Source organism: Microcaecilia unicolor, chromosome 11 (assembly GCF_901765095.1).
Source record: "Microcaecilia unicolor chromosome 11, aMicUni1.1, whole genome shotgun sequence".
Lineage (NCBI taxonomy): Eukaryota > Metazoa > Chordata > Amphibia > Gymnophiona > Siphonopidae > Microcaecilia > Microcaecilia unicolor.
In genome coordinates, this window is record NC_044041.1 from 109,202,401 (window position 1) to 109,228,761 (window position 26,361).

At 48.2% G+C, this 26,361-nt stretch overlaps 1 protein-coding gene across 1 annotated transcript in view; it reads left to right on the forward strand.

Annotated features, from left to right (window-relative positions):
• Positions 1-26,361, forward strand: part of LONP1 (lon peptidase 1, mitochondrial) — a 277,190-nt gene that overhangs the window by 101,720 nt on the left and 149,109 nt on the right. The window contains exons 5-7 of the mRNA XM_030219602.1: positions 3,445-3,506; positions 17,769-17,898; positions 22,267-22,350. Coding sequence (XP_030075462.1) covers positions 3,445-3,506; positions 17,769-17,898; positions 22,267-22,350 — 276 coding nt within the window. The remainder of the gene's footprint in view (positions 1-3,444; positions 3,507-17,768; positions 17,899-22,266; positions 22,351-26,361) is intronic.

A 26,361-nucleotide genomic window follows, 5' to 3' on the forward strand; every position in this document is an offset into this window, starting at 1 on the left:
TTTGGTTTCAGACAGTTTCAGTGACAGGTTTGGTTTTAGCCAAAATTGAAAAAAGCAATTTCAGTCACCCTCTACCATGGTTTCTGGAGCTACACCAGACACTAGAGACACATCAACATCGAGGAGGTCTTCCTTTGCCTTAAAATTGGGCACCAGTAGTGCCCACTTAGGCCGATCATCATCAGACCTGACACCAAGGACTTGCGTGGATTCCGCGTTGTCCTTGTTGGCACTGAAGGACTTTTGATGCTGGGCACTGAGCAAAGGCAAAGAAGCATCAACATTGGTCCTCCTTAAAGCACAGCACCAGGAGCTCCGTGACATTGACCTCACTATTACCCGAAAATTGTTTGTGCCCTGAGGATCACCCCTTCTCTGTGGAAGGAAAGCCCTGAGGATTACCAGTCTACCCAAACCTGGAACTCCACCTCCGATTTGGCACCAACAATTTCTCAGCCTGTCTCCACACTGGTACTGGCCCCACCTTTACAGAAGCCTGCCCTCGATGAGCACTTCAGAGTCATGTTACAGGGGGAGCTGGAATGCATCCTAGTGCAGCATGTGGCTTGAGACATCGAGGGCGCCGATGCCAACTATGGTATCGCTTCAGCCCATGGTTGAGACCCATCCTATGCCTTACAGCCGTTTGTTGATGCCAGTACCTCACTGGGCATTGGAGCAGACGTGGAACGATGTGGTGCTCCTTTCCAGCCCTTTAGAGGTAGATATGAACCTGGAATCCAGGAGATTCAGCGCTCTTGCTTGGCCATACTTCCAGTAGACTGAGGCAGGCGCAGACTCGAGCATCCCATGAGGATTATTTTGTTGAGTCAGCCAGGCTACTCCTGTGGCTCAGGAAAAGCCAGAAAACTTCTCAGAGGAAGGAAAAATCCGTTGGATTGGCCGCTGTCAGAGACAGGATGCTGGGCTTGATGGACCCTTGGTCTTTTCCCAGTATGGCGGTGCTTATGTGCTTATGAGGTCCCTTGGCTTAGCTTCAGACCCCTCTCCACCACAGGAAAGGAGAAAGTATTTCCCCTTGAGAAGCTCCTCTTTTTCAACTTTTTGAGGAATATGGCTGAAGCCATTTCATATAAGTTGGAAGTCGAGGACGAGTCCAGGGCCAAGATTTTGGACCTCCTTGACTATAACATCCCTCCTAAGGAAGCTGTGACAGTGCCTGTTCACAGCATCCTTAAGAATGTACAGGTGAAAAATTAGGATGCTCCTATCTCTGTGCAAGTTGCTTCAAAGAAGGCAGACTGTATACATTCCAGAAGGCTCCCGGATTTGAGAAGTCACAGCTTCTGCACCATTCTGTGGTGGTTGAATCCACCCTCAAAAGATCCAGAAGCACGAGGGCCCATACCTTCGCTCCCGCAGGCAGCATATGTGGGGTTGCTCCCACTTTGGAGTCTTTTGGGATGAAAGTGTTTTAAGGCTCAATGGTAATTTCCTGTATCCAGTCTTAACCAGCTTTACCCAAGCATTTACTTGAACTTGGTAGGCAGTGTGTTTGAGTTTGCGGACACGCTCCCATCAGAATAGGCTGCAGAACTTCACCAGTTAGCCATGAAGCAGCACATTGTGTCGCAAGCACATTGCTATGGCCTCCCTTGATATTTTTGACGTGCCTAGATGTTCTGCTATAGGCGTCGGCATGTGCAGACTCTCATGGCTGTCTCTCTCAGACCTGGAACCAGCAGTTCAGATGAAGTTGGTGGTTGTCCCTTGCCAAGGGGACAAACTTTTTGAGGCAAGATGGAGGAGATAGCAGACATCATCAAAAAGAGAACTGATACCATTAAGTCCCTCTCTTGGCCCGCTCTTTCTGCGGCCTTCACTTCTCAGAGGTTTTCTGGCAGGAACAGAAGGAATGCCTACTACTCTCAATGGCGTAGGTTCACTTCATCATCCTGTCCACAGCAACAGGTCCAGCCTCAGCACTCCTGTCCTCGGCAACAGAGGCTCCTAACCAGCTTCCCAGTCTAAGCAAGGGATGAGCTTTTGACCGGCTCCAGCAGAGCATAGCAACATCAAAGTGTCTATTCCAGATAGCCTAACAGTAGGAGGGAGTCTGAATTTTTCCATGAAAGGTGGCCCCTTGTAACCGCAGACCAGTGGGTCCTTCAAAAAGTCCAAGAAGGTTAGGTACACAATTGGCATCAACTTCCTTTAAACTGTCCACGGACAGTGCCAAAATTCAGCTCTCAACACCAAGAAGTTCTTGCAGAGGAACTCTCCTCCCTTCTAAAGGCCCATGCATCGAACCAGTTCCACCAGTGGAAGAAGAAGGGATTCTATTCTAGGTACTTCCTCATGCCGAAGAGAATGGGGGAATTTCAGCCCATCCTAGACCCAAGGGCCATGAACAAATATCTAAAATCTTCAGCCCTGCAGCCATGGTATTGAAAAGCTGCCTGCGTCCTGCACCAGGCCTGCCCTCTGACCCATCCCAAACAGGAAGTTGTGTCAGAAGGCCAAGGGGGCAGGATTGGTCAGAGGGAAGGCCCAGTGCAGGCAGCAGGCAGCTTTTCAGTACCGTGGCTGCAGGGCCGAAGATTTTAGATACCGGACCACGTGTGGATGTGCAGAGAGGCAGGCAAAAGGCAAATTATTAATTGCTATTAATAAATAATGCATTAATTGTGGTGTTAACCACGATTAATGTGCAGCCCTAGTAAAAGCTAAGCTTAACCTATGGGCCTGTGATGTCACGGGCTTGGGCGTTTGGTGACAGAGCCTCACCTCACCTGGTCCATAGGTTGTCTGCCCTAGTACTGCAGAATTTGTTTGAAGTCTAGAATCCAACTCCACTCTCCTAAGCCCATTCTCTTCTGTTCCAGGCTCAACCTTCAGAACAGCTGTTCGTTGCTAGTAGTATTGGTTCTAGTTGTCCTTGCCATTGCAAGTCCCTATTGACCATTCTTTGTTGTTTTCGGTGAGCCTGGTAGCTAGGGATTCACACATGTGCGCATCTGTGTCCTGCTTCTCCTTGGCGAAAGTGAAGTTACTCACTTACAGCAGGTGCACTCCAAGAACCACAGGACAATATTCTCACATACCCTTCCACATCTCCCAGGAGTTTCATTCTCTGTAGTTTTTTTTAACCAACTGCAGATCATGAGTGATTCGGGCAGGCAGGAAGGCATGCGCGCATGCTTAGTGGCTTGCCTAAGGCTTTTTAAAGTCACAGAACTCTGGGTAGTGTCCACACTGGGGCTCCATCAGCGACATCAATGACGTGAATACTTGTCCTGCTGTCCTCGAACACCTGCTACAGGTGAGTAATTTTGCTTTGTGAAGGATCTCGGGGAGCAGACACTCAGGCTTACCTGAAAGTTTGCATTTTACACAGTGATCTTGAGTTGTGGAATCATTGTTTTGTATTTAAGTTTGGTGTACTAATCATCTTTTTATTATTCCTTGTATTTTTCATGACAGGCACTCACAGCAGAAATTGTGAAAACTGTTCGAGACATCATTGCCTTGAATCCTCTTTACAGGTACTGTGTTACCAAGCGCCCTCTCCACTTATGAGGGGAATGCAGGCATATCTTGTGATATTTCTGACTGTCCTGGTATGTGGGAGCTCTCTCATAGTTCAGAGTATCTTTTTGAGAGGCTCCCCTGAGCATATGTGAGGGTTCCTCTAATTATAGGCATCCCCGCCCTATGCTCTTTTCCAAAAGAAAAAGGGTAGCGGGTTGTAATTATTTTATTTAATTATCTGATGCATTCTTGATCCCTTTGTTATCCAAAACCAAGTTTCGGTTCAAAGTGGCTTACAATTTACAATTTGGTAAAGTCCATAGACCGCTATTAAATGGACTTGGAAAAATTCCGCATTTTTAGGTATAACTTGTCTGGAATGTTTTTACGTTTGGGGAGCGTGCCAGGTGCCCTTGACCTGGATTGGCCACTGTCGGTGACAGGATGCTGGGCTAGATGGACCTTTGGTCTTTCCCAGTATGGCACTACTTATGTACTTATGTACTTATGAGATTACAATAGTGTTTTACAGTTAGGACAGGAAGAGGGCATTGTTAGTTTATGTAGTTATTTGTAGAATTTTTTTTGAAGAGGTAGGTTTTCAGTTCTTTTCTGAACTGAAGATAGTTAGTTAGTGATGCTTCATATGGCTTTTGGTGTTGAGTTCCACTATTTGGAACCTAGGTAGCTGAATCCTACTGTGTAGATGGTCTTGTAGGTTATGTTTCTGCAGTTGGGTAGATGAAGAATTAAGTAACCTCTGATTTCTGGGCTTGCATTTCTTGGGGATAGACCAATCATGTCTAGCATATACAGTGGTGGAAATAAGTATTTGATCCCTTGCTGATTTTGTAAGTTTGCCCACTGACAAAGACATGAGCAGCCCATAATTGAAGGGTAGGTTATTGGTAACAGTGAGAGATAGCACATCACAAATTAAATCCGGAAAATCACATTGTGGAAAGTATATGAATTTATTTGCATTCTGCAGAGGGAAATAAGTATTTGATCCCCCACCAACCAGTAAGAGATCTGGCCCCTACAGACCAGGTAGATGCTCCAAATCAACTCGTTACCTGCATGACAGACAGCTGTCGGCAATGGTCACCTGTATGAAAGACACCTGTCCACAGACTCAGTGAATCAGTCAGACTCTAACCTCTACAAAATGGCCAAGAGCAAGGAGCTGTCTAAGGATGTCAGGGACAAGATCATACACCTGCACAAGGCTGGAATGGGCTACAAAACCATCAGTAAGACGCTGGGCGAGAAGGAGACAACTGTTGGTGCCATAGTAAGAAAATGGAAGAAGTACAAAATGACTGTCAATCGACAAAGATCTGGGGCTCCACGCAAAATCTCACCTCGTGGGGTATCCTTGATCATGAGGAAGGTTAGAAATCAGCCTACAACTACAAGGGGGGAACTTGTCAATGATCTCAAGGCAGCTGGGACCACTGTCACCACGAAAACCATTGGTAACACATTACGACATAACGGATTGCAATCCTGCAGTGCCCGCAAGGTCCCCCTGCTCCGGAAGGCACATGTGACGGCCCGTCTGAAGTTTGCCAGTGAACACCTGGATGATGCCGAGAGTGATTGGGAGAAGGTGCTGTGGTCAGATGAGACAAAAATTGAGCTCTTTGGCATGAACTCAACTCGCCGTGTTTGGAGGAAGAGAAATGCTGCCTATGACCCAAAGAACACCGTCCCCACTGTCAAGCATGGAGGTGGAAATGTTATGTTTTGGGGGTGTTTCTCTGCTAAGGGCACAGGACTACTTCACCGCATCAATGGGAGAATGGATGGGGCCATATACCGTACAATTCTGAGTGACAACCTCCTTCCCTCCGCCAGGGCCTTAAAAATGGGTCGTGGCTGGGTCTTCCAGCACGACAATGACCCAAAACATACAGCCAAGGCAACAAAGGAGTGGCTCAGGAAGAAGCACATTAGGGTCATGGAGTGGCCTAGCCAGTCACCAGACCTTAATCCCATTGAAAACTTATGGAGGGAGCTGAAGCTGCGAGTTGCCAAGCGACAGCCCAGAACTCTTAATGATTTAGAGATGATCTGCAAAGAGGAGTGGACCAAAATTCCTCCTGACATGTGTGCAAACCTCATCATCAACTACAGAAGACGTCTGACCGCTGTGCTTGCCAACAAGGGTTTTGCCACCAAGTATTAGGTCTTGTTTGCCAGAGGGATTAAATACTTATTTCCCTCTGCAGAATGCAAATAAATTCATATACTTTCCACAATGTGATTTTCCGGATTTAATTTGTGATGTGCTATCTCTCACTGTTACCAATAACCTACCCTTCAATTATGGGCTGCTCATGTCTTTGTCAGTGGGCAAACTTACAAAATCAGCAAGGGATCAAATACTTATTTCCACCACTGTATTCAGGTGCCATTCCAAATAGTGTCTTGAAAATGAGGGTGTTCGCTTTGAAGAATAGTCTTGTTTTGATTGGTAGCCAGTGTAGTGTTTCGAGCAGTGGGGTAGCTTTTTCGTATTTTGCTTCCTGAATATAAGTGTTGCTGCTGTGTTTTGGATGGTTTGCAATAATTTTAGTGTGTTTTCCTTGCACCCAAAGTATGCTGCTTGCAGTAGTCTAGTTGTGACAGTATCGTTACCTGTATCTTTATCCGGAAAGATTGTTTTGGAAAATAGTCTCTTATCCTTCTCAGTTTCCATAGTGTTCTGAAGCATTTTGATGTTACTGCTGATATTTGACTGTCCAGTGATAGATGTTTCTTGAGAATAATTCCCAATATTTTAGTCGTGTTTTGATTTGGTATGTTTGATTGTTGATCATAAAATTTTTGGTGGAATGTGGAGTTTTGTGGGCTGGATAGAACCAGGAATTTGGTTTTGTCTCTGTTTAGTTTGAAAGTTCCTGCCCAGTTTTCCATGAGGTTCAGACCTTTTTTTATCTTTGTTCAGTATTTCTGAGATACTGTTGTTAAAAGGTATGTAGATGGTGACATCATCTGAATATATTGAAACCCATTAATTCCAGTTTTTTTGCCCAGCGTTGCCATCATTACATTGAACAGTATTGGTGATATTGGAGAAACCCTGTGGTACTCCACACTCAGAGATCCAAAAGGTTGATAACTGGGTAGACATCTTTACAATGTAGGATCTGGTCCTTAGGAAACCATTGAACCATGCTGCCACTGCTCCGCTGATTCCCATGTTGTCAATCAGGGCCATTAGTGTTGTGTGGTCTACTGGGTGAATCGCACTTGACATATTGAATTGTAGTAGTAGTATATTTTGTCCTTGATTTATTAGGTTGCTGAACTTTATCAGGGTGGTTATGACCGTCTTTGTGCTGTGTTGTGGTCTGAAACCTGATTGGGAATTATGAAAGATTGAGAATTGTGTCAGGTATTCCATTAGTTGCTGTGCTACAAGACCCTCCATCGTTTTGGTCAGTAGTGGTATTGAAGCTACTGGTCTGTAGTTTGTGATATCGCTGATCTTGCTGGTTGTTTTTTGGGGGATTGGGGTGAGTACAATATCGCCTAAGTTGTCAGATGGGAATTGACCTTTTGAAAACACGTATGTGATGTGTTTGGTGAAGCATTCAATGAACCTGTCTGGTGGGTCTCTTATCATATGGTTGGAGCATTTGTCTAGCAGACAGTAAGCGTGTGCGTATTTTGTCAGTAATGTCTTTACTGTGTCTAGTTTGGGTGATTTGACCAGGTTCTGTCTGCCATGGTATGGGTATCTTTGATTTTGCATTTTTGTAGGAAATCTGTGATGGATGCTTGTGATTTTGCAAGGTTTGATCTTGTGTTTGCTATTTTTTATTTAAAATATTGTGCAAGCTCATCAGCAGTTGGTGGTGTTTTCAGTTGATGCCAGTACATCTTGGATTTTCAGTAGTTTGTTCATGAGTTTGAATATTTTTTTTGTGTGTTAATCTATTCTAGGTTAGCATATGTGCTGTCTGCTTTAGCTTTCTTTATGTTTGTAACTGTTCTTATACCTTTTCTCCATATGGTTTTGTTAGTCTGTTTTGTTTTTGACCCATATTCTTTCAAGTTGTATTCTCCTGCTGTGTGTGTATGTTTTGTTTTGTTTTTTGTCGCGTGTATTTGACTAGCGATGACTTCGTGCAAGGAGAAGACTGAGGAACTTCAGCAGTCCTCAACCTTTCCCTGGAATGCATAATATTGAGCCTTTCCGGTAGCACACATTTAAGCCCACATGTACTTACTTTCAGTAAGTGCGCTTGGTATCTCTCGCTCATGTGTCTAATACAGGATTCCCAACATTTTTGAATGTGTGGACCCTTTTTCAACCTTAAAAAGTTTGAAGGCCCCCCTCCCCACACTAAGCCTGTCTCCACCAATAACCCGCTTGTCTACTCCATCAGTCTGTTTTCTCAACCCAGCAACACGATTCTCTTTTCTCTCTTCACTCCCCTCCGCCAGTCTTGTTTTCCTTCCCAATTTGACTCCCTTCCTTTCCCCACCCAGCCCTTTCCTACCGAACTCTTTCCCTCCCTCTCATTTCCAGACCAGCCCAACCAATATCTCTGTTTTTGTAATCTCATCTCCACAAGTGTTGCACTCCTGCCCTAGTCCAGCTCCATCATTCTTTTTCCTCTCAGCCCTCCCCACCTTACCCCACAACGTTTAGGCGCTCTTATGAAAAGAAAAATAAAATGCTTTATGGGTCAGTTGTATCTATCTATCTGTGAACTAGTAACAGTAGAGAAACTAGCAAACTAATTTAGATGAAATTTTAGGTTTGAAAGTTGTAGACAAAGAGCATTAAATGACATTAGAGAGAGGCTTTTTATTTTGTGGCACTTGACTCAAGATATGTTGGTATTTGTGTGTGTAGAATTAGTGGGATTTCACACTGCCTACTTGTTCTCTCTCTAGCCAGACCAGCCCCAATCTACCTGTCCTTTCCCTTCCCTTATTCCAGCCCACCAGTCTCTCACCCCCTTCCCAGCCACTAGTATTTTTCTGTTCTCTCAATCCAGCAACACTATTCTTACTGAAGCTGCTACTGAATTATGTATATCACTCCTGCACCTTTCAGTTTTGAGCAGTGGTGTGCTGGTAAATTTTTAACAGGCTCTCTCCCCGGTTCACCTCTGCGCTTCCCCCCCCCCCCCCCCCCCCCCAAATTGCAGAGCTGACTATACCCAGGGAGAGAGCTTGTGGGGGCAATGCATTTTGTTGGCAGCGCGTGCTGCGGATTCGGCAGTTTTTGGGCCCGCTTCCCCCGTTTTGGTTGCAAAAGGTCTGTCGGAGGCTCCTGGAGGGGTTGGCTTTCCCCCTGAGTTTGTGTGGACCCTCTATCAGGCATGGAGGACGGGACCCCCCCAATTGGAGGAGGGGGCTAGTACCTCGCTAGCAAAAAGACCACGGGTAGATTGGTCAGATGACGGGGAGTTCTTTTCTCCGGGTGGTTCTGACGTGGCGCTTAGTGAGCTTGGGGACCCAGAGGGGTTTGAAGGCTCGCAGGATGCGGAGTGCTTGATTCCTGGGGAGGATCCCTCGGTGGGTCGTATTTTCCACAGGGATGAGCTGTCGGAGCTTATAGATCAGGTGTTGGCCACCCTTAAGTTTGATCAGCCAGAGGTGGCCATCGGGGAGGCTAGACAGGTGGATCCCTTAGTTAAAGGTATCCAGCGGAAAGCCCGGTCCTTCCCCATGAACACGGATCTCCGGGATATGGTTTTTCAGGAGTGGAATGCACCGGATGCGCCATGTAAACTCGCGAAAGCCATGGCGAGGCTTTATCCTCTTCCGCAGGAGGATAGGGATTCCTTTAAGGCTCCCACAGTGGATGCCGTGGTGACGGCAGTTACTAAGGCCACGGCAATCCCGGTAGACGGAGGTACCGCTCTCCGTGACCCCCAAGATAGGAGGCTGGAATCATTTCTCAAGCGTACTTTCGATCTGTCAGCTCTCGCCTTGCAGGCCTTGGTGTGTGGGGGCCTGGTAGCTCGGGCGTGTTTTCGCTGGGCCGTGAAACTTCCGGATGATTTGGTGGAGGTTGGTTCCTCGGGGGACCAGGAGTTAGCCAAGCTGGAGTTGGGATCGTCCTTTTTGTCGGATGCTCTTTATGATTTATTGCGTGCTTCGGTAGTGGGGGCGCGTAGGGCCCTCTGGTTACGCGGTTGGGTCACGGACGCGGCCTCTAAGGCTAAGCTGTGTTCTCTTCCCTTCAAGGGGTCCATGTTTTTTGGTGAGGAATTGGATAAATTGGTGAAAGGTCTCAGTGATGCCAAGGCCCCTCGTCTTCCGGATTTTCGTCCTAATGCGGCTTCCAGGGGTACTTCCTCCCGAGGTCGGTTTAAGGAGGCTCGTCGGTATAGGCCAGGGAGGTCTAGTGGGTCTTCTAGAGGTCGGTTCTTCTTCCAGCGCACCCAGTCCTTTCGTGGGAGGAGTCGCGGAGGGCGTGACTTTTCCGCGGGAGGTCAGGCTTCGGGGCGTAATTCACAATGAAGGTGTGCGGGCCCAGGCTCTGGTTCGGGTAGGGGCTCGTCTGAGTCTTTTTTACCGGAGCTGGGTCCAAATCACTTCAGATCAGTGGGTTCTCGAGTTGGTGCGAGACGGATACGCACTGGAGTTCGACAGTTTACCGCCCGAACGGTTCTTGGAGTCCCCTTGTCATTCGAGGCTCAAGCGGGCAGCAGTGCGGGACACTTTGGCTCATCTTATCAGGCTGGGGGCAGTGGAACCTGTTCCCCTCGCTCAGCGTGGCTTGGGCTGCTATTCGATCTATTTTGTGGTTCCGAAGAAGGAGGATGCCTTTCGGCCTATCTTAGATCTAAAGAGAGTCAATGCGGCCCTCAAGGTTCCCTCGTTTCGCATGGAAACGTTGCGGTCAGTCATTGTCGCAGTTCAGGACGGAGAGTTTCTAACGTCTTTGGATTTGACGGAAGCTTATCTCCACATTCCTATTCGTGCCGCTCATCGCTTCTTCGCTTTTCGGTATTAGGGAAGCACTTTCAGTTCTGTGCTCTGCCTTTCGGACTAGCAACGGCTCCCCGAACCTTTTCCAAGGTTATGGTGGTAGTGGTGGCGGCCTTGCGGTGGCAGGGTATTCTGGTGCACCCGTACCTGGACGATTGGCTGATTCGGGCCAAGTCCAGGTCGGAGAGCAAGATGGCTACTGCTCGGATGGTACAGTTTCTTCAGTCTCTGGGCTGGGTAGTGAACTTCGGCAAGAGTCATCTGGTGCCGTCGCAGTCTCTGGAATATCTGGGGGTTCTTTTCGATACCAAGAAGGGTCGAGTATTCTTGCCGGGTCCCCGGATTCGCAAGTTGCAGGGTCAGATTCGTCGGTTTCTGGCGGAATCAGCACCGACGGCCCGGGAGTATCTGCAAGTCCTGGGATTGATGGCGGCCACCATACAGGTAGTTCCGTGGGCCCGGGCGCACATGCGGCAGTTGCAGTTAGCTCTTCTCAGTCGTTGGTCACCACTGTGTCAGGAGTTGGACATTCGTCTTCAGCTGTCAGTAATCCCACGCTTCAGTCTCCGGTGGTGGCTAGACACAAGCAATCTGGAAAAGGGAATGCCGTTGGAGGCCCCGCAGTGGGTGGTCCTCGTCACAGACGCCAGTCCAACAGGCTGGGGAGCTCATTGTCTGGGGCAAGTGGCTCAAGGTCGGTGGACTCAGAAGCTCAGTGGTCCATCAATCGTTTGGAAACTCGGGCCATTCGGTTCGCGCTTCAGGCTTTTCAAAGTCTTCTGTTCCGGAAAGCAGTCAGGGTTTTCTGCGACAACGCCACCGCCGTGGCTTATGTCAACCATCAGGGGGGCACAAAGAGTCAGGCGGTCGCGGAGGAGGCGGCGCTGTTATGCCAATGGGTGGAGATTCACCTTCTAGCGCTCTCCGCGGCACATGTGGCCGGAGTGGACAACGTGGACGCAGATTACCTGAGCAGGCATACTCTAGACCCCGGGGAGTGGTCTCTGCATTGGTCGGTGTTCGATCGCATTGTGTCAGTCTGGGGGCTTCCCGTGGTGGACCTGATGGCAACGGCCCGCAGTGCTCAAGTTCTGAGGTTTTTCAGTCGTCGGAGGGACCCTCGAGCGGAAGGGATCGACGCTCTTCTGGTGCCCTGGCCTCAGGAGTTGCTGTATGTTTTTCCTCCATGGCCGTTAGTCAGACGCGTAGTTCAACGCATAGCTCGGCACCCTGGACGGGTGATCTTGATAGCCCCGAATTGGCCGCGTCGGCCGTGGTTCGGAGATCTGGTACGGCTGGCGGTAGCGGACCCTCTTCTGTTGTCAGATTCAGTGGTGTTGTGTCAGGGACCGATAGTTATGCCAGATCCGGATCGGTTCTCGCTTACGGCCTGGCTCTTGAGAGGCACAGGTTAAAGAAGAAAGGTTTTTCGTCCAGAGTCATCGCCACGATGTTGAGCTCTCGTAGGCAATCTACTTTGTTGGCTTACGTCCGGGTCTGGAGAATCTTTGAGCATTGGTGCGCAGGTAGACAGATTCTTCCTTTTCGTGCGTCGGTGACGGATGTATTGGAGTTTTTGCAGGATGGTATGGACAGGGGTCTGGCCTTGTCCTCCTTAAAAGTACAAGTGGCAGCTTTGTCCTTTTTTCGGGGGAAGGTTCAGGGGATGTCTTTAGCTTCTAGGCCTGATGTTGTTCGTTTTTTGAAGGGTGTTAAGCTGCTGCGGCCGCCTCGGCAGCGGATGGTGTCTCCATGGGATTTGAATCTTGTTCTGGATGCGTTGGTGAGGCCACTGTTTGAACCCTTGGTTTCTGTTTCGGACAAGGATCTTTCCTTAAAGACGGTTTTCTTGGTGGCTATTACTTCAGGTCGGAGGGTGTCGGAACTTCATGCTTTGTCTTGTAGAGGACCCTTTTTGACTTTTTCCAAGGAAAAGGTTTCGTTGCGGCCAGTACCGTCCTTTTTGCCCAAGGTGGTCTCAGAGTTTCATGTTAATCAAGTAATTTCCTTGCCAGTTTTGGGTAATTTGGCGGGAGATGCGGAGCAGCGTCGTCTGGCAAAGTTGGATGTGCAGAGAGTCTTGCATTGTTATATTGCCAGAACTCGAGAGTATAGAGTTTCTGATCGTTTGTTCTTTCTTCATGGTGGTGCAAAAAAGGGCGCGGCAGCTTCCAAGGCAACGATAGCAAGGTGGTTAAAGGAGTCGATTGCTTCGGCTTATTTGCTAAAAGGTCGCTTGGTTCCTAAGGAGTTTTCGGCCCATTCTAACAGGGTAATGGCAGCCTCTTGGGCGGAGAGTAGTATGATTCCTCCATTGGATATTTGTCGAGCGGCGGTTTGGTCTTTGTTGCATTCCTTTGTTAAGCATTATAGGATTGATGTGCATGCCAAGGAAGAGGCAGGCTTTTGGGCTGCAGTGTTGACCTCTGGCCTTCGTGGATCCCGCCCGTAGGATCTTTACTGTTTTGGTACGTCCCACGCGTCTTGACCGGTCTGGAGAGTCGTGGAGGAAGGTGAAATTAGATCTTACCTGCTAATTTTCTTTCCTCTAGACCCTCCAGACCGTTCAAGGCCCGCCCTGTCTGTCTGTATGTATTTTAGGCCAGGAGGTTTACTTTGTCTGTTGATATTTCTTGGCAGCTGTTGATTGTTGTGTCTATGGTTTCAGACTCTGTTTTACCAGTTTGGTTGGTTTGAGTCTGGACAGGTGTGACGGTGGTTGGTAGTCCACCTGTGGAAGCACACACAAAAAGGGACACAGTAAGAGAAATAAAGAAAGTGTCCAGTTGGCAGTGTCCACGTACAGGGTTGCTCATTATAGTTAGTGTTATGGTTTCTCTGCTTTGTTAGTTTTATACTGGCTAGTGGATGTACTGCACAGGTTATATATACAGTATTCAAAAGCTCAGTGTTTCTCAGTCTCCCTCTGCTGGTAGGAGGACATAACCCACGCGTCTTGACCGGTCTGGAGGGTCTAGAGGAAAGAAAATTAGCAGGTAAGATCTAATTTCACCATGTTGTTCCTGGACTTGTGGATTTTTCCCAAGTCCATTTACTAGTGGTTTATGGACTTGGCCTTTAGGAAACCGTCTGTTATGATCGTGGTCAGAACCCCTCTCAAACTTACCTTTTTTCTGGTGGTCAGCTTCTCATCTGGCTTCTGTTTCTTTTGTCTGGCCTTTCTGAGCTAGCTCTCTCTCTCTCTCTATGCTGGCAGCTTCCAGCAGCATGACCCTAATTGTTTCACTTTACTACAGCTGTGTGTGGACTGAGTTAGCTCTACCTCTCCTTGGGTGTACTGGCTTCAAGTGCTTCACGGTGCTGCACTGGTGTGTGTTGGGCCTCTCTTGGTTTCAGTGTGCTGTCTGCCTTGGTCTAGGGAGTGTGACATCATCAGGGAGGGCCCTGATAAGGAAGTGGTGTTCTTCCCTTCAGGGCCTTTGCAACGTTTGCTTTTGCTACTTGCTTTAGGTCCAGGTTAGTGTTAGTGCAGTGTGCACTGGTGACTGTGTGTTTAGCTTTCCTGCTTTTCCCTTGTGGTTCCCCCGCTTTTCCCTCTTGGTGCTTTGGAAGCATTGCTGTGAGTAGGGCTTTGGAAGCTCTGTTGCTGATAGAAGTACTTCAGGATTTGGTGTTGTTAGGAACACTGCAGATTTGGCTGTTAGAAGTACTTCTGGTGTTTGTGCTGTTGGAAGCATTGCAGTCTTTGCTGTTTGTGTTTGGTGCTTTGGAAGCATTTTTGGCTTACGTGTTTAGCTTCCCTGTTTTTTCCCCTTGTGGCTCCCCTGTCTTCCCTTTTAGTGCTAGGAGCTCTTCTGGTTGTTTGGTGCGTGGGAACACCCTTGTTAGTTTAGAGTTGTAGAGCTTCTGTAGCTTGGTGCTCAGAGCCACCTGTGTTAGGTCTGCTGAGTTTGGTGCTTAGGAAGCACCATTATTAGCTTATGTGTTTAGCTTCTAGCTTCCCTGTTCTTCCTTGTGGCTCCCCTGCTTGTCCTTTTGGTGCTGTGAGAAGCACTCCTGTTAGGTCAGTGCCTAGGGGCACTCCTGTTAGTATAGGGCTTAGGAAGTCCTTTTATTAGTTTGTTGTTAGGAACACTTCTGCTGGTTTAGGGCTTGGGAGCTCTTAGGTCAGTTTAGGATTTAGGAGTACTTCTGTTTTCAGTCCTGGTCCCTGTGTCATCTGGTATCCGGTAAGTCCTGCCGGCCACTTGAACCCAAGGGCTCAACCCTTGGGGGGCAGTGGCTAAGTGCAGGTGAAGCTGTACGGACCAATCCGGGGTGCTCCAGTCCAGTGTGTTCCAGTCTGGTGTGCTCCAGTCCAGTGTGTTCCGGTCCGGTGTGTGTTCCAGTCCTGTGTCCTCCAGTCAGGGGGATTCCAGTCCGTATGTTCCGGCTCGCTGGGTGCCGGTGTGCTTGCCCAGCGTTGGTTGGTGGGTTTTGCCTGCTGCTGTCGCTCCTCTTCAGCAGCCCAAAGGCTCACGTTTGCTCCAGAGCCCGGCCCCGCGGGCTCCGAACCTGAGAACCTGACACCGTCTAACCCCTTTTTAAACTCTGCCAAGCTAACCGACTTCACCACGTTCTCCGGCAACGAATTCCAGAGTTTAATTACGCGTTGGGTGAAGAAAGATTTTCTCCGATTTGTTTTAAATTTACTACACTGTAGTTTCACCGCATGCCCCCTAGTCCTAGTATTTTTGGAAAGCGTGAACAGACGCTTTACATACACCTGTTCCACTCCACTCATTATTTTATATACCTCTATCATGTCTCCCCTCAGCCGTCTCTTTTCCAAGCTGAAAAGCCCTAGCCTCCTTAGTCTTTCTTCATAGGGAAGTCGTCCCATCCCCGTTATCATTTTAGTCGCCCTTTGCTGCACCTTTTCCAATTCCACTATATCTTTCTTGAGATGCGGCGACCAGAATTGAACACAATACTCAAGGTGTGGTCGCACCATGGAGCGATATAACGGCATTATAACATCCTCACACCTGTTTTCCATACCTTTCCTAATAATACCCAACATTCTATTCGCTTTCCTAGCTGCAGCAGCACACTGAGCAGAAGGTTTCAGTGTATTATCGACGACGACACCCAGATCCCTTTCTTGGTCCGTAACTCCGAACGTGGAACCTTGCATGACGTAGCTAACATTCGGGTTCTTTTTTCCCACATGCATCACCTTGCACTTGCTCACATTAAACATCATCTGCCATTTAGCCGCCCAGTCTCCCAGTCTCGTAAGGTCCTTGTGTAATTTTTCACAATCCTGTTGCGAGTTAACAACTTTGAATAACTTTGTGTCATCAGCAAATTTAATTACCTCGCTAGTTACTCCCATCTCTAAATCATTTATAAATATATTAAAAAGCAGCAGTCCTAGCACAGACCCCTGAGGAACCCCGCTAACTACCCTTCTCTATTGTGAATACTGCCCATTTAACCCCACTCTCTGTTTCCTATCCTTCAACCAGTTTTTAATCCACAATAGGACTTTTCCTTCTATCCCATGACCCTCCAATTTCCTCTGTAGCCTTTCATGAGGTACCTTGTCAAACGCCTTTTGAAAATCCAGATACACAATATCAGCCAGCTCCCCTTTGTCCACATGTTTGTTTACTCCTTCAAAGAATTGAAGTAAATTGATCAGGCAAGATTTCCCCACACAAAAGCCGTGCTGACTCGGTCTCAGTAATCCATGTCCTCGGATGTGCTCTGTAATTTTGTTTTTAATAATAGCCTCTACCATTTTGCCCGGCACCGACGCCAGACTCACCGGTCTATAATTTCCCGGATGTCCCCTGGAACCTTTTTTAAAAATGGGCGTTACATTGGCTAATCCCCAATCTTCCGGTACCATGCTCGATTTTAAGGATAAATTGCATATCACTAGCAGTAGCTCTGCAAGCTCATTTTTCAGTTCTATCAGTACTCTAGGATGAATACCATCCGGTCCAGGCGATTCTCCTTTGCCCCTATCCTCCCCTCCCATTCATGTGCAGTGACTTGCCCCAGCCTCCACCTGCCTCCCTTTTCAGCCCCTGAGTTCCAGTTCCAACCCCAGCCCCGGCTCACCTTCCCGCCCTCAGTTCCCCAATAGCCCTCCTTCCTGCCGCCATCCTGTTTTAAAATCTTTTATTTTACTTCAGGTTGCGGCGGCGGCAGACCGGCAGTGAAAGCAGCAGGCTCGCCTCCAGCCTTCCCTTCCCTCTCAGTGTCCCGCCCTCGCGGAAATAGGAAATACATCAGAAGAAGGCAGGTCACTGAGACGGAAGGGAAGGCTGGAGGCAAGCCTGCTGCTTTCACTGCCGGTCTGCTGCCGCCGCGACTTGAGGTAATATAAAAGATTTAAACGCAGAGCGGCGGCAGGAAGGAAAGGAGGGCTATCGGGGAGCTGAGGGTGGGCAGGGGAGCCGGCCCTAGGAAAAAAGGTGCTGGTATGCCATACCGGCACAAAAAAAGCACTGGCGCTGGAAATCTGTGACCCTGCAGCTCAGGAGGAAGGAGAGGCAAGCCGGCTCACAATATGCCAAAAAATTTAACAACCGGCTCTTGCGAGCTGGTGCGAGCCGGCTCTAGCACACCACTGTGGACGGATAATAAGCTAAACTGTTATTTCCTGATGTCATCCACATTCAGTACCTTGACTTATCAGACTGTACTTGGATGATTAAAAGCTTTTGGCATTGAACATACTATGCATGCCTGGATTGAATCGTATTTATCTATCAAACAGCAATGATTTTTGGTGGTCAAGATTCAGCTCAGAACTTTTGTGTACAAGAGTTGCACAATTCTCATTGCGGTTGCTCCTTTGATTCTGTACTTGGGAAAGTCTGAACGAGAGTTGTAGAGCAATACAGCCATTTTTAAGTTCTGTATCTGCCTGTTTTAGACTCTTGAAAGTTTAAGTCTCAGAATTGATTCCCATGTTATGCTGCATGATCAGATTTACTCTGTTGTGTTTCTGACCTTTTTTCAAATTGAGTTTGGCCAGGAAATACATCTTTTAGAGCCTGTACTTTTTTCAGTCTTTCTTGCAGTTCTTAATCCTTTTTGACCTAGATTATTGTAATACTGTATGAAATCAGACTGAAAGCATATCTTAGAGAGAGGTGCAGTATTGTTATGGGATTTAGTTTTATTTTGGATGCCATGCTAACTTTTATTATTTTTTTTAACCACTAGTACTTTTTATAATTTTTTGTTTCAACTAGTAGCCTAGATTCTCTTTCAGCTACTGCTGGCATTTGCCTATAGACTTTCTCCCAGTTGGTGGGCTGTTGACTTGACAGTACTGTCATTCCTCTTTGCAGGGAGTCGGTGCTCCAGATGATGCAGGCTGGCCAGAGAGTTGTGGATAATCCAATTTACCTGAGTGATATGGGGGCTGCGTTAACTGGTGCTGAATCCCATGAGCTCCAGGATGTGCTGGAAGAGACCAATGTAAGCTGAGGAAGTGGGGCCACTAAGACATATGCTGTAGGGTTGTTTTTTTATTTTACAATGTAGAGTCATATAGTTAGATAGCACTGGGATGAAAGTAAAGACAACATGTACAGCAGTTACCCACTGGCAGGATAGTGGCACTAGTACATCTCTCCACCTAGAGGATAATCAAGAGGCTGTGGTGTGTTAAAGGGTAGCAGATGAGATGTGATAGAGGAGTCAAGTGTGAGTTATGGAGATAATGAGATGATGCACCCTTAGACACAGACTCAGCTTGATTTCATTGGTGTTTCTTGAGGAGAAGGATACCGATTATTTTCTAGAGCGATCCAATGTCCAGTGACAACATCAAACAAGGACCTGCATGGAAAGGATGCTGGTGATTTAGTGCAATGACATATCTGACTACTGCTCTCCTTAGTACCTCCTAAGTTGTTTATTAATGCTTCTGTTAATCTTCAGAGTGAGCTTTTCCAAAAATAACTCTCTCTACCATACAGGCTGATAGTACTTATGTTATCAAAATTCTGTTCGATAGAGTACAGAAGAATCCAAGGGGGGAAAAGCCTCAGAACTCTTCCTCCACTTCTGTGTTAAGGAAGAAAGAAATTATTTAAATAATTTATAGACCACCTATAAACTAGGTGGTTTCCAGTTATGAACATACACATCAAAATACCGTCAAAATTACAAAATGATTACACACCTAACGTACAAAACTAAAAAAAAAAAAAATCAATCTGTTCATTACATCACATGACTACTATAACTGCTTCAAAATTAGGTTGCCACAAATAAGCAAGTCTTTAAGGATTTTTTAAACTGTGTCAAACTGCCACAAAGGCAGAGTTGGTCAGGAAGTGCATTCCATAATGAAATTGCTGCCTACACAAAGTTCTCATTTGAACACTGTGAAAATCCTGACCCTTCTGGCCTGGTTAAGTACCTGCATATAATGAATGTAAACCACTTTGACTGCACCACAGAAAGGCAGGAGACCCTTTTACCTTTCCTGACCCTTTTCTTTTTTGATACTAAACTCCAAGCTGATATTTCTATGCAAACTGACTTTTGGGGCCTGGCAGAAGCCAGTCCCTTATTAAGGTTGGAACTAAACTGCAAGACCATTTTTCTTGGCTTACTCCTGAACACCACCAGATCTGTGAAGAGAACAGACATCAGTGTATACTTGGTTTGAACAAGTCAATAAGAGTTTTGCTTTCCTATTACACTAAGGCTTCTGTCTGTTGAGGCTCCGCACCCTACTCCCACTCGCACTATCACATATTGGGACAGGGGTGAGATTTGCACTTTACAGTTTCAAAGAAAAGGGCAAGCCCACTAATCCCTGCCAGAGTTCTGAGACTCGCTATAGCACAGCAGCACATACTTGGGCTAGAGGGATTAACCCTGTCCTAGAGAAGAACCAGAAGATGTTTAGGTAGTGCCAAATAGGCAGAGTATTTTATTAGTTTACAGTGTGCATTAATGGCGAAAGCGATGCAGGCCAAAAATGGAGACGCTTCTCCAAGCCCTCATGAAAAGTCAGAAGCAGAATTGTTGCAGCAAATTGTAAAGACATTTCAAAAATCTTTAGACATTCAAAGAAGACTAATACAGTTAAGAGCTGACACTATTATACCTTGACACAGCCATACTGGTGAAACTCTGGCCACAGTTGGTGTGTGTCAACAATGGAAGCAGCTTTAAGTAAAATAATTTATGTTTACGTCATTTTTGGGGATTAGGGTCTTTAAAAGCTGGTTCGGTTACAGCTTTAACAGATTTGTTCCGAGGGATTTTTTATGCCTGTGAAGTGATTTCACCCTACATATTCCTATTATTTGAACCAATGTGATTCAAATCGCCTTTAAACATCTGTATATGATAAACTGAAACTGATGATACCTATTTGTGACTTCAGATGTTTACTGCAGAGCATGATATTGGTGCGATTGGATTACTGCAATGCCCTATACGCTGAAATGTCATCTTTTCCTTCTTTGTCCAGCCTTCTGGTTTTTATAAGTTGTGGAGGCATATGTTGGAGAGCTATTCCTTCCTTCTCAGGGCCTCCCCAGATTTATTATCTCCCAGGCCTGAACCATGCCCTCCCTGCTGAATATTCTAGAGCTAGGCCTCTTAAAGGGGACTGGCAGTTTCCTATGCACTCCATCACACCTGGCTAGTAGGAATGTATGGGAATTTGACAGGAAATCTCTCTGTATAAAACGCACCTCCAGCGTTCTAATGAAGCTTCAGTTCTCCCAATGTTCTAAATTTGAAGTGGTGTAGATCGCTTTTTCTCCATGAGTGTCTGCCCCACCCTCGCGTCACAACGTGATGACGTCGAGGGCGGAGCACTGACACTCAGCGAATGGCATCACACAAGCCCCTACCCCCTCTCGGCGCATCACCCAAGCCCCTACCCCCCCCCCCCTTGGGCACATCAACCCCTTCGCCACCCGCAGCCGCCAATACTAACGCTGTCCGGCTGCTGCTGCTTCTCTTGTTGAGCAGCAGCGGCCAGTACAAAAAGATAAAAGCAAAAAAAAAAATTTAAACCTGAAACGCGCCTTCCTAGACAGCCATCTGGCATTGGCTGTCATCTCTGCAGCCGCTCCTCCTCTCCCCAACCGCTCCTCCTCTCCCCACTGACGTCACTGCCCTTGTAGGAAGACCCCGGAGGAGCGCCGCGACGTCAGAGGGGAGAGGAGGAGCGGCTGCAGAGACAACAGCCAATGCCAGATGGCTGACTATGGAGGCGCGTTTCAGGTAAAAAATCTTTTTTTTTGCTTTTTTCTTTTTATACCGGCTGCTGCTGCTCAACAGGAGAAGCAGCAGCGGCCGGACAGCGTTAGTATTGGCAGCAGCGGGTGGCAAGGGGGTTGATGTGCCCGGGGGGAGGGGGGGAGGGGCTTGGGTGATGTGCCAGGGGGGAGGGGCTTGGGTGATGCGCCAATTGGGGGGGGGGGTAGGGGCTTGGGAGATGCGCCGAGGGGGAGCAGGAAGGGAGGGTCGCTGGACATGGGTGGCTGCAGGGGAGGCAGGGAAGAGGGAGGTGGGGAGGGGGTCCTGAGACCAGATGGGTGGCTGCAGGGGGGGGCAGGGGACACAAAAGGGATGCTGCAGGGGGGGGCGGGGGGGCAGGAGGCTCGCTGGACATGGGTGGCTGCAGGGGGAGAAGAGGGTTGGTGGACATGGGTGGCTGCAGGGGGGGCAGGGGGAGAGGAGGGTCACTGGACATGGGTGGCTGCAGGGGGGGCAGGGGAGCAAGGAGGGATGCAGCACATGCGTGGCTGCAGGGGGAGAGGAGGGTCGCTGGACATGGGTGGCTGCAGGTGAGACAGGGGGAGAAGAGGGACGCTGCACATGGGTGGGTGCAGGGGGGCAGGGGAGAGGGAGGGGATGAGGGGGCTCCTCAGACCTGTCACTCACTCTCTGTCTGTCACATACACTCTGCTCTCTCTGACACACTCTGTGTATCACACTCTCTCTGTCACACACACACACAGTCTCTATCTCTTTGTCCCTCTCTCACAGTCTCACACACACAGACACTCTGTCTCTCACTCTCATTCTCTCTCTGACACACACACACCATCTCTCACACACACTCTTTCTGAAACATGCACTCTGAGGAAAACCTAGCTAGCACCTGTTTCATTTCGCACACACTCATTCTCACATACACATACTCTGTCACAGACACACTCGCAACCAATTTCACTCTGTCACACACACTTGCTCATTCACTATCACACAGTCACTCTCACAGACACTCTATCAAACATACACACTCCGCGAAAAACCTTGCTAGCGCCCGTTTCATTTGTGCCAGAAACGGGCCTTTTTTTACTAGTCTCTGTATAAAATGTACCCCCCAACAACAACAGAAACAAAACAAAAACTTTTTTGCCTTGACTGAAAGCAAACACACTATTTAATAACACATATGGAGTAATGAGGTAGCCTAGTGGTTAGAGCACTGGGCTGACAACCAGGGAAGCCCAGTTCAAATCTACTGCTAGTGCTCATTGTGATCTTGGGCAAATCGCTTAAACCTTCATTGCCTTAGATTGTAAGCTCTTCTGGGTAAGGGACATACCTAGTGTACCTGAATGTTGCTCACCTTGAGTTACTACTGAACAAGGTGAGAACTAAATCCAACTAACTTACATTTACCTTATGAGGGCAGGGCAGTTTCCAGCCTGGGCAAATTCTTTTCCAAATGCCCACATAGTAACTCATGAATCCATTTAAACATCTTGAAATGTGTTTGAGTTGTAGTACAGACTGAGCCCCAAGCTGTTTTAACTTCCATCAATATACTTGTCTAAACGTAAAACTTTTTTCCTTTCTTAGATTCCCAAACGTCTCTATAAGGCGCTTTCCCTGCTGAAGAAAGAATATGAACTGAGCAAACTGCAGCAGCGGCTTGGGCGGGAGGTAAGGACAAAAATAACCTTCTCTGCTGCTTTGCAGGGTATGTAAGTGAGGATCTGCAGATGGAAGAGGAAACAGATTAATGGTTTGTCACAAACTGCTTTCTGAAATTCTTGGAGAAATCACACAGGAATAATCACTTTAAACTCTTCCCATCTGGTCACCTGAGTGGGAAACCCACACCATCTGTGTCCCTGTATCAGAAAATCAGAACAGAGAATCACTAAGCAACCATGGAGCCAAAAGCAATACAGGTGAAATCTCCTTCACCAGAAGTCAGATATCTGCTTGTGCTCTCCTGAATGACGTTCTGTGATAGCAAGCATAGAGTATTTGAATAGATCAGTGAAACACACTCCTGTTTTAATCCATTTGGAATTGTATTTGTGTTCTATAGAAACATGGAAAAATGAAGGCAGATAAAGATCATATGGAGGCGTATTTTCAAAACACTTAGACTTCCAAAGTTGCATAGTAACCTATGGAACTTTGTAAGTCTAAGTGCTTTGAAAATGAGCCCCATGGCTTATCTAGTGTGATTCCTCAGCAACCCTCCAGACCGGTCAAGACGCTTGGGTTATGCACGCCTACCAGCAGAGGGAGACTGAGAACACTGAAACTTAAACCAGTATAAGCTAGCAGCCAACCCCTAAGCAGCTAGTAAATCTCAGTCTCCAGCAGAGGGTAGACATGCAGCCTGAGCAGTCAGTCTGGTCTGGTAGGATTAGATTTTCTTAACTAATACCCTGTACTTGGAATTATTTTTGGTTGATTGCTTCAAGAAAAGCGGGTCCAGTGGGATTCACTTTTCTCTGTGGAATTTAGCTGGTGTGTGGCTTATTCCCCGGCTGGCCTTTGGTTAGGCAGCCATGTGCCTCGGCTCCTGTTGTGACAGGAACCTTGAGAGCCATAACTTCTGGCAGTTTGTAGCTTTGAAATCCTCTTTCTGAACTTTCTGCCTGTTGCCACGGCTCCTGCTATGGCAGGAACCTTGAGTGCTTAGCCCTGTCAGCTCTTAGCAACTGGGCTTTTGTTGTGAGTGTAAAAAAAAAAGAAAGAAAAAGAAACAGTGTTTGGCTGCTTGGCAGTGCTTGACTGTGTTGTTTGGGAAGCTGACAGAGAGGCCTGGGGATTTTGAGCAAGTTTGAGAGAGCTGGGACGTTAGGGTGTACCGCTTTAAATTCGCGATGTCGGCGGGAAAGCTGTTGCGCTGCCGTTCTTGTGGGCGAAGGGGGATAGACGCGCCAGGAGCTCAATGCAGGTTCTGTGGGGAGCCTAAACAGCCTGATTCTTCACCTCCAGTACTAGCTGCGGAGGGTTCAGGTAGCGGTAAAGGTTTGCCCGGCTCTGACTTGTCCTCTGGGCCCGTAGCGGCGGTTCCGACTTTGGCGGGAACCACCGCCATCTTGGATTCGGGCGCCACAGGGGTGGCTGCTCGCCAGCTGTTGGAAGGTCCGGGGCAGAGTGCTTCCAGGCCTCCGGAAGGTACGGGGGCCATGGGGTTTCCTCCGGATTTTATTTGGGCCATGTTTCAGGCCTGGCAGTCAGGCCCTAATCAGAGCCTCTGAAGGGAGCAGGGCCTTTGGTTGCTAAGCGACAGCATTTAGATTGGTCTGAAGAGCCAGATTTGTTTTCCTTGCCTCCCTCAGAAGACGAGGGTAGTCTGCTGGGGGATGAGTTCCTAGGGGACAAGGTTTCTGAGGAGGAGGGGCCTTTGCCAGGTGAAGACCCCTCGGTGGTGCGCATTTTCCCTAGGGATGAGCTTTCTGAGCTGATTGAGCAGGTAGTGTCCACGCTTAGGTTTGATTCGCCTGAGCCGGGGGTAGCGGACGCTAAGCAGCTTGACTCTTTAGTTAAGGGAATTCGGAGGGCAGCGCGTACTTTTCCCATGAATTCGGATCTCAGAGATATGATCGTCCAGGAGTGGTCCTCCCCAGATTCTCCTTGTAGGGTGAGCAGAGCTATGGCGAGACTGTACCCTATTCCGCAAGGGGATAAGGACTCCTTTAAGTCGCCGACAGTGGATGCGGTGGTGACCGCGGTTACCAAGGGTACGGCTATTCCGGTTGATGGGGGGGGGGGGGGGCTGCTCTCAGAGATCCGCAGGATAGGAGTTTAGAGTCTCATTCGGCGCAATTTTGATCTCTCGGCATTGTCACTTCAGGCCGCTCTGTGCGGGGGCCTAGTAGCCAGGGCGTGTTTCTGTTGGGCTGAAAGTCTTTTGGATGGCCCGGCCTTAGATAGAGCTTCCTTGGTGCAAGAGCTAGCCAAGTGAGAGATGGGCTCTTCCTTTTTGGCAGATTCTAGTTATGATCTGCTGAGAGCTTCTGCTATGAATATGGCATTGGCGGTTGGAGCTCATCGGGCTCTTTGGCTTCGTGGTTGGATGGCGGATGTGGCGTCTAAGTCCAAGTTATGTTCTCTCCCCTTCAAGGTTTCAGAAAGGGGGACAGGTTGTTATTCAATTTATTTTGTGGTCCCCAAAAAGGAAGGTTCCTCTCGGCCTATTCTAGGTCTCAAAAGGGTCAACGAGGCTTTGAAAGTTCCCTCCTTTCGCATGGAAACGTTGCGCTTGGTCATAGTAGCGGTGTAGAAGGGGGAGTTTCTCACATCTTTGGATCTGTCAGAAGCCTATCTTCATATTCCCATTCGGGCGGCGCATCATCGGTTTCTCCGTTTTGCGGTTCTGGGACAGCATTTTCAATTTTGTGCGCTGCCATTTGGTCTGGCTACGGCGCCTCATACCTTTTCCAAGGTTATGGTGGTCGTGGTGGCGGCTTTGAGGAAACAAGGAGTGTTGGTGCACCCGTATCTTGACGATTGGCTCATTCGCGCCAAGTCCCTTCAGGAGAGTGTGGATGCGACGGCGAAGGTGGTAGCTTTCTTGGAGTCGCTTGGCTGGGTGGTGAACTTGGTCAAGAGTCACCTGGAACTGACTCAGTCCCTGGAATATCTGGGGGTTCGCTTCGAGAAAAGCTTGGAGAAAAGACTGCGCTTGCCGGATCCGGTTCATCTCAGCCTGCGATGGTGGCTTCACACGCCGAATCTGGAAAAAGGCATGCCCTTGGATCCTCCGGAGTGGACGTTGCTAACGACGGATGCGTCTAGCAGGTTGAGGGGGTGCATTGTCTCGGAGAGGTAGCTCAGGGTCACTGGTCGGAGGAGGAGGCCTTGTGGTCCATAAATCGGTTGGAAACTCAGGCGATAAGGTTGGCACTGCAGTCTCTTCAGTATCTTCTCGAAGGCAAGGCAGTTCGAGTACTGTCCGACAATGCCACGGCGGTGGCGTACGTTAATCATCAGGGGGGTACCAAGAGTCGAGAGGTGTCAGAGGAGACGGCGGAGTTAATGCGTTGGGCAGAACTTCATCTGCAGAGTCTCTCGGCAAGTCATGTAGCCGGAGTAGACAACGTCAGTGCAGATTTTCTGAGCAGGCACACGTTGGATCCAGGAGAGTGGTCGCTACATCGTCCATTGTTCCATCGCCTAGTGAAGGAGTAGGGTTTGCCGTTGATAGATCTCATGGCCTCGTCAGACAATGCTCAAGTACCCAGGTTTTTCAGCTGGCGGCGAGATTCGAGGTCCAAGGGAATCGATGCTCTGGTGCTCGCGTGGCCCCCTCACCAGCTGTTGTACGTGTTTCCTCCTTGGCCCTTGATAGGACGGATAGTTCAAAGAATAGAGCGGTACGCCGGGACAGTAATTCTTGTGGCTCCAAATTGGCCTCGTCGGCCTTGGTTTGCCAATCTAGTACGTCTGGCGATAGGCGGGCCGCTCGCGCTGACGGAGTCGGTGGTGTTGGTGCAAGGTCCGATCGTGATGCCAGACCCGTCTCCGTTCTCGCTTACGGCCTGGCTCTTGAAAGGGACAGGCTGAAGAAGAAAGGTTTTCAACTAAGGTGATTGATACTATGTTGCAGTCCTGTAAACGTTCCACGTCCTTTGCTTATGTTAGGGTGTGGCGGATCTTTGAAGGTTGGTGTAACCATCGTTCTTGTTCGCCTTGGACCGCTTC